The 13,328-nt window shown below is 38.9% G+C and overlaps 1 protein-coding gene across 4 annotated transcripts in view; it reads left to right on the top strand.

Moving 5' to 3' along the window:
* Nucleotides 1–3,157: 3,157 nt before the first annotated feature.
* The window catches only part of RNF141 (ring finger protein 141), a 34,018-nt gene continuing 23,847 nt past the window's right edge, over nucleotides 3,158–13,328 (top strand). For 2 of the 4 annotated variants that reach the window (XM_011947637.1, XM_011947633.1), the window contains exons 1-2: nucleotides 3,158–3,283; nucleotides 10,669–10,862. In XM_011947637.1, the coding sequence (XP_011803027.1) occupies nucleotides 10,720–10,862 (143 nt within the window). In that variant the 5' untranslated portion in view covers nucleotides 3,158–3,283; nucleotides 10,669–10,719. Of the gene's footprint in view, nucleotides 3,284–3,503; nucleotides 3,652–5,138; nucleotides 5,141–10,668; nucleotides 10,863–13,328 lie in introns of those variants that run through there. The other 2 variants (XM_011947634.1, XM_011947638.1) reach the window with 2 other exon arrangements.

Here is a 13,328-nt window from a genome sequence, read left to right as displayed (position 1 = left end):
CCCTCCAGTTGTCTGCATACCTCATTATTCCTGGATATGGGACAAGAACTTGGGACCTGTCAAATGGCAGGACCGAAAGAGTTGTGACACAAACAGGGCTGAAATACCCCCTCACTCCCCGTGTTGCAAGTGATGAGAAGCAGAAAAGAGAGAAGGACAAAAGAGCTGTCACACTTCCGGGAGCCCAGACCTAAGAGCTCCCTGAGCCAGGACTGTAACACCCTCTTTGGGGCTCTGCGTTTCCTGGCATCTCAAAGCTTCCAGGTGCCACCACATTCCCTGGTGCCAGCAGTGGAAGTCGCTTGTGGTACTCCTGGTCCAGCCACAGCTTTGCAGGAGCCGGCACCCATGCCGGCACCTGTAGCCGCCCGCCCCACCACAGCTAGTGTGCCTGGCTGTGCACAGTGGCCAGACCTCATGTTCACTTGCTCACGTACCCCTCACCACTCTGCCTGGCTTGTCCTTGGCAGGCATGGGATCTGGGCCAGTAGCGTGAGCCGAGTGCAGCCTGCAAGGCCAAATGGGCAGAACAAGCCCAGTGGGCCTGAGCAAAACTCAGGCAAAGGAGCCACTGGCCACAGAGGTTTCTGGCTGGAAAAGCAACACTCCAAGGATCCTGTGACTATATGAGGAAAGGAGCAAGAGATTAAGAGTTTTTTGGCAAATGCTCTTCAATTTTTTCAGGTTTATTTGTTGAAAACATTATCTTTTCCCTCATTGAATTGCCTCAGCGTATTTGTCGAAAATCAACTGACAACATGTATATAGATACATCTCTGGGTTCTCTACACTGTTCCATTACTCTATCTATTTTCATACCTATACTATACTGTGTTGATTAGCTCTTATTAAATTTCTTCAGATCAGGTAGTGTAAGTTCCAAAACTTTGTTTTTCTTGATGAGATGAAAGTGTTGACTATCCTAGGTCCTTTGCATTTCCACAAAAATTTTAGAATTAGTTTGGTCATTTCCATCAAAAAGAAATCTGCTAGAATTTTTATTGGAATTTCCTTAAATCTGCAGGTCAATTTAGGCAGAAATGATATCTTAGAAATTCTCGGTCTTCTGATGCATTAACATAATATATTTCTATTTATTTATTCTTTAACTTCTTTTAATAATGTTTTTTATTTTATTTTATTTTAGATTCAGGGGGTACACGTGTAGGTTTGTTACATGGGTATATTGAATGATGCTGCGGTTTAGGCTTCTAATGATACACGTCACCCAAGTGGTGAACGTAGCACCCAATAGTAGTTTTTTTCAACCATTTTGGAATCCCCAGTGTTTATTGTTCCCATATTTGTGTCTGTGTACTCAATGTTTTGCTCCTACTTATAAGTGAGAACATACGGTATTTGGTTTCCCGTTTCTGCATTATTTTGCTTAGGACAATGGCCTCCAGCTGTATTCATGTTGCTGCAGAAGATATGATCTAGTCCTTTTTGTGGTTGTATAGTATTTCATGGTGTATATGTACCACATTTTCTTTATCCAATCCACTATTGATAAGCACCTGGGTTGATTCCATGTCTGTGCTATTCCATAATATTTTATAGTTTTCAGTATATATGTCCTTCACATCTTTGGTCAAATTTGTCCCTAAATTTGCTACTTTTTTTGTTGTTGTTGTTGATGAGATATTTTAAAATTTTCCATTTCTAGTTGTTCATGGCTAGTATACAGAAATACAACTGATTTTTGTATATTTGATTTTGTATCTTGCAACTTTTGTAAACTCACTTTTTAGTTCTAATAGCTTTTTTTGTAGCATTCCACAATTTTCTTATGCAGTTAAATGCAGTGCTACAACTTCATTTCCAACTTGGATGCCTTTTATGTATTTGTCTTGTTTTATTTCATTGACCAGAACCTCCAATACAATGTTTAATTGAAGGCAATTTTTATAGAGTGATATTTCTAACTCCCAGGACAGGATTAGCCTGCACTATGGAATCTTGTTGTATTTGATATCATCTGGAATTTAGTAAATCATTATTTATACTTCATTTTTAAGCTTTTCCCTTTTCCACTGTTCAAATATTCATTAAATGTTGAAATATTGAACCACCACCATGCTGGCTGTCAGGGAAATAATGATGCACAAATAGGCATGGACCTAGCCCTAATGAAATCTCACCATACTATGGAGGCAGTTTAAAAGAGGAATTAAAAACACAGGTTCAGGGTTCTGTCTGCTTGGATTTGAATCTGGCTCTGCTCCTTAATGGTTGTTTGAACTTGGAAAAGTTAATCGACTTTTCTAAGCCTGTGTCTTAGTGAAGGTATTAATAACACCTACGCACAGGATTGCTGTGAGGATTAAACGAATTAACACCTTTAAAGTCCTTAAAATAGGGTTTGACATATAGTAAATGGTCAACGAATATTATTATTAGAGGGAAGAATTAGCTCTTCACAGGGTAAATCTACAAGTGACTGGTGAAGGAGGGGTGTCCAAATATTAAGAAGCATAAGGAGCCGTTCAACTACTAAGCATAGAGGCAGCAGTGTCAGCTATACCTGGGTTAAAATCCTTGCTCTGTTGTTTATTGTCTAAGCAACTTTGAGCAAACGACTTAAACAAGAGCAATGCCTGTAAAGTGCCTAGTGCAGAACTGGGCACACAACAGATGCTTAACAGACAGTAATTATTGATTCAGACGTCCCGAAGAGCAGTAATATTACTAATATGTGTTCATCATCGTATCTATCATTTATCAAAGCTCAGGATTTTGAACTTTGTAATTACTTTTCATACATTCTCTTATGCTTAACAACTCGGCTAGGTGAACACAATCCATTTCCTCATAAAGAAACAAGATGATCTTTGTGTGATCAGTGGAGAGGCTGGAGGTCTGGGAAGTGGTATCTTGGAGCCCAAACCAGGGCTCTCAGTGCGGCCTTGGTCGCCAGCGGGGCGCTCGACTTTCCGCTCCGGACATGGCACCAGGAGAGATGAGAGCCGGCCAGGCCGTTTCCAAGGCCACCTCGTGAAGCTCCTGCTCCGGGAGCCTGACAGGCGAGACTCTCCTTCGCCGCCACCTCTCCTCTCAGATGGCCATCTCGGCTCGGAATCTCTCAGGAGCTGCGGAGCGCGTGTCGCTAAGGGCGCTGGAGAGGAAGGTAGGGCGCCGTCTCCAGGCAACACGCCGGGGGCGGGGCTTTGCGTCACAGACTTGCGACCGAGTCCGCGGCTGAGTCGCCGCCACCCGCAGGTCTGAGCTGTGGGCCGAGGCGGCGCCGCAGCTGCCGCAGGGTGCGCGATGCCTTGAACCTGGGGTGAGCTCCGCGGCGCTGTCCTTTCGTGTTTCCCTTGCTAACTGCTCCAGGACCCTGGGGCTGGGAAGAGAAACCCCAGCTGGCCCTCCGCTGCCGAGCCAGACTTCCCCGGGGAGATAGGCCCGGCCCCGCCGCCCTGCCCGGGCCTCGGATTGGGGCGTGGGGCAGGCTGGGGAGGCCCTTCTGTGGCGCCCGTCTTCTGCCCGTTGGGTTCCAGTTGCCCGGGGTGGCGGTGGCTTGTCCCGCCTGGGGGTGGTTCTGAGGGACCCGAAGAGAGTTTTTTCTCCTCTATCCCAGAACGTTTGTTTGAATATTGCCGCCGGCTCAGTCATTCGGCCACCGGACTTAGCTGTTGGTTAAATGTCCAGGTGCGCTTGAGGAGGGGCTGAGGCGGCGTAGCAAGAGCGAGCGCTAGGGTGGCCCGTAGGCTCGGTCCCCCGCCGGGCTGGATACTCCAAATAAGAAACCTTTTGCCTGGGACGATAGCTCAGAAATAGCCACGTCGATCTACTTAGCCAGCCCCACACTTCTGAATTGACTTAGGCCCAGAAGTCTTTCCTCATCAAACTTGCTGCTACCTTGAGACCCGGCTAAGAAAAGAACGTTTTCTTGCTAATAATAAGGTAGTGATTATACAGCAGGAGCAGAAGGCTTCTGTGTTCGCTTTTGAAATTATTCCTTCAGTTATTTGTCTCGTGTTACAAAATGTGGATTTACGATTGTTATTGAAATCGATCCCTATGCCCCTTATTAAAGGTAGTGTACCCTTCTGTATTCTGACACTGTCCTATTTAGCGGTGCCAGATAATTCAGTTCTTGCCTCTGGCATATATGTAAAGCTGCTGGAACACTTCCAGTTGTTTATAATTCTTACATCTTCAGCACGAATGTATTCGTTTTCACTCCCTTCCACCCGTTCTTTTTGATATAAAATAACCTCTATCCATTCAGAATTTTGTCTGGGGACATGAGCTGCCACCGGCCGACGATCCTAAATTAGTCACCTCTATGTCGAAGTCACCCATCTGAGAAGTGATGCTTTCTGAATTCAGAGCTCAACAGTAGTATGGATTTTTTCTCCTTTTCTTTCACATTGCCTGACTTCAGTTTCTAAACCTTTTTCTCAAGAATACGACTGTATGTTTCAAAAATTAATATTTGTCATTTGGTGTAAATGAACTTCATATTTGATGTGTGTAGCCTCATCCTTCTTGGTTCCCGTCTAAATACAAACACACTTTCCTTCCCCTTCCCTTCCCAAACTGGCAAGAAAGGTCCAGAGAGAATTCTTACAAGTCTAGCGTGCTTTTTCCAATATGAAATGCATTTAGTAAACACACTGGTACTGTTAGAAATCCATATTCTTAATCTCCTAGTACAGCACTCTATCCTTTTGTAGTTTCTCCGTCTCTCTCTAATGTGTATATATATCTTTTTCTGATCAAGATCTTTGATCCTGGAACAGGCATACCAGACTCTATAGTGACTCTGGTCTAATTATTTCATTATGTATCTATGTTAACTTGTCTTGAAAAAAAAGTTGATATCTGTTTACAGATCTGCAGTTCGAGTAAACAATGAGTAATGAAGTAAATAGTATCCTTAGGGACCCAGTCAGTAGTACTTGGTATTTATTACTGATGTTAAAGTTGACTTGACAATGCAAATCATTGATGTTTATTTCAATTAAACCTTTTTAAATGAGGTTGATACAAAATTTGATGGAGAACTGGTTTCAGAGAGGTTTTTAAAATACTACAGTACAGTACTTGTCATTTAGTCATTTTGGTTCATTTTCAGCCTTTTCCATTTTGCTTTAGTTATTTTATGAATGAATTATGATTTACATTTTTAGGAGTTTTTGAGCAGTTTTTTCGTTTTTGCTTGGCCAATTACCCATGATGTAATTTTTATATTTTTGTAAGGAATATTTGAACTACCACAATTTATTTGTTAGAAAAATAAGTGATTCACTGTATATACCACCCACTAGAGAATGTGGCATTTTTGGAATCCTTGATCTTGTGCATTTCAAAATAACAGTTCTTTATTTCGAAAATCCTTCAAATGCTTTTTGAAAGCATGTTTTTATCTTGCAAAAAATGACTGTGTTATAGGTGGCACAATAATATGAGAGCTGCTAGTTCTTTGAGAAACCTTAACCAGAAATTTGTCTTTTGTTGAATTCTATGCCAGTGGTCTGCAAATTATGTTCCTATGCAATACCACTGTTGCATGACCTAGGGGGAGGTATTTTGTTAATATCAAATAGTGAATATTTCTCAGTTTACATAAGCATTAATTTAATGATAAATTTTCACAGTTTTACATTTTCTTTCATATGTATTTTTAACTTCTGCTTCTGTCCTACCTAGTACTAATAGATGGCTGACCAAATTAACAAAAGTCAAAAGAATACTAAGTGGATAATAAAAAAACAAAAACTGCCAATGGTATTTACTGCATTTATTCAGTAAACATCTATTGAGTGCTTATGTATCTGCCAGAAGAGAGACCATGGCCGCTCTCCTCAAGAAGCTCACTAGAGGGAAATGGCCAAGTGACTTAATGAATGTCGTAGTATGATAGAAATATGTGCAGTCACCAAAGAGGGACAGTGAAAAGCTGTGGTGGGTGACTGACTAGAGGATGGCCTCAACAGATTGTTTTTGTGAACATGCACTCTGTGTTGTGGTTTTATATTGTATGTAGATCACAGAGTCATATCTTATTTTCACACCCGTATAGTGATAGATGTTAATATTTATCAATATTTTATGGTTTTCATAATAAACGAAATTTCAGGCCGTCTTTCTTGAACCATGTTGAGAACCACTTTTGCAGGCTCTCTCAGTGTTGCATTTTAATCCAAGGAGTTAGTGATGAAGTTTCCCAGATACCAAGTACGGTTACAAGATAACAAGTTAATATGCTGCCTCAAATTATAAACCTTACTCAAAGTTAGGGCAGCAGATGAAAACAATGCTGAAACAAAGAGGATCATTTTCTATTAATAACTCAATAAATAAGCAACTAAACTCTTCTTTTCAAATATGGCTTTGGTGGGTAATGTAGGGTAGCAAAATACGCCACTTTGGCATAAGGATTATTTTGAGTTAAAGGCACATTGAAAAGCAACAGATGTAAGAAGGGCCCACTGACCCTCCTTATTCTTCCTGAAGGCTGGAGATAAAACAGCCATATGAAAGATGTCCTCCCTATGCCAGGAGGGCAATCAAAGCTGAGAGAAATCTGTTCAAACAAGCCTTCTTAAAGTAACCCTTATCTTCCTAGTCACTTTTCTACGATTAAGTGCCCCAGCCCAAACCCTTATGTCTTGTCATGTTTTCACAGTTTACTTCTCCTTCGTCCAATCTACTATGTAAGCTTTTGGCCTTAATTAGTTTTTTTAGTCCTTATTTTTCTTGAGGGCTCCTATGTATGTACAAAAATTACTAAATAAAATTTGTATGTTTTTCTCCTGCTAATCTAGCTTAGGTTAGTTTAATTCTTGGGCCCAGCTGGAGACCTTAAGAGAGCAGAGGGAGAGAAATTCTATTTCCCCTATACCACGCTGGTTAAATTATCATAGGTATTTATATTAAATATTGAGACTATATATTTCAAAAGTTCAGTTTTTTCTTTGTTAAGTAATGTAGATATTATTAAGTTTCAGCCTGGTTGATTAGAATCTTTTTTTTTTTTTTTGTGAGACGTTGTCTCGCTCTGTCGCCCAGGCTGGAGTGCAGTGGCGCAATCTCGGCTCACTGCAAGCTCCGCCTCTCGGGTTCACGCCATTCTCCTGCGTCAGCCTCCTGAGTAGCTGGGACTACGGGCGCCCGCCACCACGCCCGGCTAGTTTTTTGATTAGAATCTTAATTACATTTTCATTGAATTGATACAGGAATGTTAGAGGAAGGTTAAGTTTCATTTTGGGAATAAAATGTTAGGTTAGAGGTCACCTACTCCACTTCCCACCCAAGTAAAAATCCCTATAACACTTATTAGATGTACTTCTAATCTTTACCTAAACACTTCCATACTTCCAATGAGAGGGGCTCACATGTAGCAGCCATTTCCACTTCTGGATGCTGGGACATGCTTATAATCAACCGAAACCTGCCTTTCTAATTTATACTTACTAATTTATACTTATTGGCCACCCTGTTCTCTGTAAATGAATCTTGTTTTTCCACATGACAGCTCCTCAGATATTTAAACAAACTTACATTGCTTCATTGTTACCAAACTGTGACTGTCTAGCTGTCTAGAATAAACCTCTTTTTTTTCTTTCCTAGGCCCATGAATATGTTCTAATTTATTAGTATCCTTTAAAGCCAACTGCTTAGAGCTGAATACAGACTTTTCAGTGTGGCCTGACCATTGCAGAGCATAATGCACTAGTAGGCTGCTTGCTCAACACATCTATTTCTAGCAAGAGTTTAGCATTATTTTAGCATACTTGTTGCCCCTGTTATACTGTTGACTTATTTTGATTAAAAACCCCAGACTTGGCCGGGTGCGGCATCTCATGCCTGTAATCCCAGTGCTCTGGGAGGCCGAGACGGGAGGATTGCTTGAGCCCTGGAGTTTGTTACCAGACTGGACAACATAGAGAGACTCCATCTCTTTAAAAAACACAAAAACAGGCTGGGCGCGGTGGCTCAAGCCTGTAATCCCAGCACTTTGGGAGGCCGAGACGGGCGGATCACGAGGTCAGGAGATCGAGACCATACTGGCTAACACAGTGAAACCCCGTCTCTACTAAAAAGAAAACACAAAAAACTAGCCGGGCGAGGTGGCGGGCGCCTGTAGTCCCAGCTACTCGGGAGGCTGAGGCAGGAGAATGGCTAAACCCGGGAGGCGGAGCTTGCAGTGAGCTGAGATCCGGCCACTGCACTCCAGCCTGGGCGACAGAGCGAGACTCCGTCTCAAAAAAAAAAAAAAAAAAACACAAAAACAAAAACCCTGACCTTTTATATTTTAACTGCTTTTGAGCACATCTTACATACATGTTTTTGTGCAGTTGGCTTTTCAGGATTTAACTTTTAGTCATATTAAATATAATTCATTTAAGCATGTAAGTATCTGTTTTAGTCTTGACCTATTATTCACTGGATATTATTCATTTATTCCAGTTTTGGTCATCCGCAGATTGGGCAGGCATACAGTCTTCAGGTCATCAACAAAAATGTTAAACAGCCCAACTCTTGGTGCCAGTTTCCCTCTCCCTTTGCCTCTCTGCTTTAGTCATTGTGGCCTTTTTAAAAATTACCTCAAAGTCACCATGCTGCTTCCTATCTCAGACGCTTTTCATAACCTCTGCCTGGAGTGTCCTCCTTTTGCCATGTCCCTAACCTCTTTTTTAATCCCTGACTCTGACCATTCTGACCTTAAGTAGAATGTTGTTTGCCCAGGCGCTTCTTCCCTGATACAAAACTAGGTCAAGTCCCTCTTTTATGGGCTTTCATAGCACCTGTACTTGTTCACCTAGCACTTCTCATTTTGTAATTACACATTTATTTGTATGGTTACTGTCTCTTCTCCATTGTATTGGATGCTCCAAAGTGGCAAGAACCATGTTTCTTTTGTTCACTGTTGTAGCTCCAGAACATAAGCACTGGGCATGTGCTATTTGTTGAGTTTAATTTTTAAAAAGTCCTGTAACACAGTGGCTCTCTAATACCAGTCTGCAACCCTTGACTCCTGATGATTTTTCACAAGTTTGGATTCAGTCAAGAAAAATAAGGACAATGTATAGTATACCTGGTAAATACGTGGTATACCTCATTGTGAAGTTACTGCCCTTCTTGGGAAAGACTTTTTTTCTAATATTATATCCTACTTTTCAGGTTATAAGTTCTTTTTAAGATTTTTGTTAAGTTTTGGGGAATTTTTGTTTATTTTTGGAAACTGTGCTTGCTTAGAATTAAAACAAGTATCCAACACCATGGTGCTTTGAGATTTTACTAGTCTTTGAAATTCAGCAATCACTGATGTTGAGTGCCCTAGAGACCTCTTCTAAGCTAAGATCTTTAATTGTTTCTTCTTGGATGCAGTTGCTGTAAATCCACCTGGCAATATTTACATATAATTTGACTTCAGGGATTTTTTTGGGTTTTTTTTGGCCTGAATCTTCCTCAACAACTTCCTTTCATTTATCTCTATAATGTGATATTTACTATTACCAGGTAGGCTCAGATTCAAAATTGTAATTGTTGTTTTTTGTTTAATTACAATTGCCCTTTTCCTACTTTAGGTAACTAAAGGAATAAACTTCAAATATAGTACATTAAATTTTAATACCTCAATAAAATTTTACATATTTTTGTGTTAATAACTTCATAAAGTTATATATTTTATATTTTAAATTTATAACTTTATTTTTTGATTAATGATAAAGCAATCTTCCTACAAAAACTTTTTCCATAAGAGTATTACTGTTTCACCTGCTTTATGTGATATGAGTGTTAATTTGGATGAAATACAATGATAGTCTTTGATGGATAAATAAAATAGAATTTCTTGGGGGGGCATCTGATTTTGGGGGGCATTTAAAAAATTGATAACTAGATATATATTTTGGGGGTACCTAAAAGACTTAATGAACAAAATAGCTATCTTTTTCCAAGCAGAAAATGTGAGGTGGTTAAAATATCTAACATTTTAATTTTCTTAGGTTTTTCAAGCCACAAGTCTGTTTATATATTTTTAAAAATCAAAACTAAGGTACATGTCTATAAATAAAGTAATTCAACAACAGAATTATTTAGCTGATGTAAGTATACTGTAAGTTTGTATGTCATAGTGGATAAGAATGTAAGTACTAGAATCTGAAAGACAAATTCAAAGTTCACTTTCACCACTTACAGCTGTGTAACTTTAGATAAGTCACCTAGCTCAGTTTCCCTGTCTATGGGAAATAGGTAGGGGTATAATATTGTCTACCTCTTAGGATTGTCGTAAGAAGTAATTGACACAATATACAGAAAACAGTTTGGAGCCTGACATGTGGTAAGCAGTCAGGAAATGTTCTTAGGAAAATTGTAGAAGATAGACAAACTTCCTCTTAAGTACAATTACTTGAATGTGTGTGTGTGTGTGCGCATGTGTGCACGTGCACACGTGCTTTAGTGGTTTTTGATGTGATAAAATTATAAGAATTAGAGGTTCATCACCCTCCCAATAATATGTAAGTGAATCCTGTTTTCTCATTTGGCTATGTGAATCTGAAAACAGAGTCATTTAAATTCTACCTTCGACTCATGTAGGTCTACTCAACTCTCACTTAAAGGTATTCCTAGTTTTTCTTTATTTTTTTGAAAAATGAGTATGTTGCCATTTTTGTATTATATGTAAAAGTAGCTTTTCTGTATATTTGACAGAAACTATGTGAAGCAACACTCTTTCTGGATTTTGAAAGACATCATTTCATCATGGGACAGCAAATTTCGGATCAGACACAGCTGGTTATTAACAAGTTACCAGAAAAAGTAGCAAAACATGTTACATTGGTTCGAGAAAGTGGCTCCTTAACTTATGAAGAATTTCTTGGGAGAGTAGCTGAGCTTAATGATGTGTAAGCCTTGCTCTTTTTGTTTTTCCCCTTGTTGTATGTGTGCCCCTTATGTCATGGCTGTGTAAGATATAACCAGAGGTATTGATTGGTAAGACTTAATGTTTTCAGTTAGCATTAACAAATATTATTGAGTATTTATTATAAGTTGACTTTCTGTGTAGCTTTTTAAAAGTATATAATGGGGACAGAAGAGATGGAAAGAACTTAAAATGGAACCTGGAACACAGCACAGGCATATTGAAGCAATTCTAGGATACAGTAGTACAACCCAGCATCTCAATTTTATACCAATAGACACTTGTTTGAAAGCACTAAAGGGGTGCATAACAAAATGGAATATAAGAATTAGCCACTCGAGAGAAAGACTCCTAGGATAGTCAAAGGTAACACTGAGAAGGTTTCTGTACATGAAGCATTTCATGCGTGGGTGTGTGTGTATATACACACATACATACATATATACTGTTTTTTTTTACTGAGTCATTATTTTGCCAGAGGAATACATATGTAGTAATAGCTTATTTTCATCACTGAGAAATAATATATTTCATTTATTAATATTTTCTAATTAGCTAACATCTTTAAATTTCTACTTAACACTGACTAAATTTATAAAATGAAATGTAAAATTCTCTGCCTTCTTAAAGAACATACCTAATACAACTTAGTCTTTTATTTGTTCATTTATTTATCAATTTTGGTATTGATCTGTGTAGGAGCTATGAAAATATATAGGGCTCTTGTCTCTGAATGTCCCCAGACCACTGTGCTTTTAAAATATGACTTTTTTGCTGTTTGTTTTCTCCCTTGGTGACAATTGGGCAGATGTCATGTCTTTCTTTTAAATCTGCCTCTGGCAACATCCACATCTACCTTTATTTATATATCTCTTCTAACCCCTGGGAGTATAATTAGAACCTATGGAGTCACCTCTTAAATGAGATCTTAAAGGTTCTCTGTTTAGTCTCTTCAACTTAGCTAACATTCACTGAGCACATAGTATGTGCAGGCACTCTACTAAGGATTGAACCCTTTAACTGAGGGCTAAGTCAATTACCCAGGTATTAATGGCATGTCCACCTCTCTGAATCTCAGTTTTCCTGTTATCCCACATTACCTCTTCTTAAACCCTAAAAAGACTGAATGAAATCAACTAGCAGTTCAGGACCACTTAATATATAAACTTACAATACTGTAGTCACTAATAATAGTTTAAGGTAAGATATATGAACCCACTCCCTAGGCATTATAACCATGGTGTTAGGTGATAAGAGACATACCTGGCACTCTGGAACACATTAGATAAGCTTGATATACTGTCTTTATGTGAAGACCTACTGTCTTTATTGGGAAGAATAAAGACTGTCTTAAAAGTTATCTTAGAAGATGGTTTCTTTCAAGAAGACTGGATTTCATTCATTAAAACAAAACTAAACAAAACAAAAACCTGTATATAGATGGGTGTGTGTGTGTGTGTGTGTGTGTGTGTGTGTGTGTGTGTAGAAAACGAACTAAACTATTCCCAGTGCTTGTCTCTTGGTTGGGAGATGGTGGGAAAAGAGGGCAGAGAGGGAGATTTTACATTTTACTGTGTGTATTATGTATTATTTTTTATGATAAAAATATAGTTGGTCTTAAAAACTCTAGCATTTTACTTATTTTTAAAAATTATCCAAAGGGTAGTGTGCGAAGCATTACTTCTGGGACCATATTCTTAAAGAATTTTAAAAATAGGTTTCTGAATTTAGTAATATAAGAGTGCAATGCTTTTTTATGTTTATGTTTTCAACTCTTATGAGCAGTAATCAATGACATTTACCATTCCTTTAGAGTCTTGAAATTTATATTCATAAACCCAGTCTATTATATAAAATTTTGCCCTTTCACCTGAATATACAGATATTAGATAAAATGTACCCTATAAAACCATCCACAAACTAAGCTTACTGTGTGATACAGATGTCTTCCTTTTAATTATTTAGCACTGGGCATTTCTGACTGGATTTGATTCTTAAAACCAATTCCCATGGGTCAGAGTTGGCATTTCAGACATGCAATGATCTCCAAGAACTGTAGAATTAAACCTATACATGATGAAGCTTGGCAGCTAGAAAACAGAGCTGGAAACTGGCACAGCTGAATTATTTCCACCGAAGCCTTTGTTTCCTAAGCCTAGTTGCTTAACTTTCAGTGGCCTCATTTTATTTAGCTGTTAGTTGAGTGTGATATCCCCAGTGGTGCTCAGAGAGAGTTGTTAGTAATGTAGTAATAATAAAAGGAAACTACAATACTTTTTTTTTTTTTTAATTATACTTTAAGTTCTAGGGTACATGTACCTAGCGTGCAGGTTTGTTACATATGTATACTTGTGCCATGTTGGTGTGCTGCACCCATCAACTTGTCAGCACCCATCAATTCATCATTTATATCAGTTGTAACTCCCAAAGCAATCCCTCCCCCCTCCCC

The sequence above is a fragment of the Colobus angolensis genome, unplaced genomic scaffold (assembly GCF_000951035.1).
Source record: "Colobus angolensis palliatus isolate OR3802 unplaced genomic scaffold, Cang.pa_1.0 Scaffold269, whole genome shotgun sequence".
NCBI lineage: Eukaryota > Metazoa > Chordata > Mammalia > Primates > Cercopithecidae > Colobus > Colobus angolensis.
Note: the sequence above shows the minus strand (reverse complement) of the source record. Positions and strands in the feature narration are given on the sequence as shown.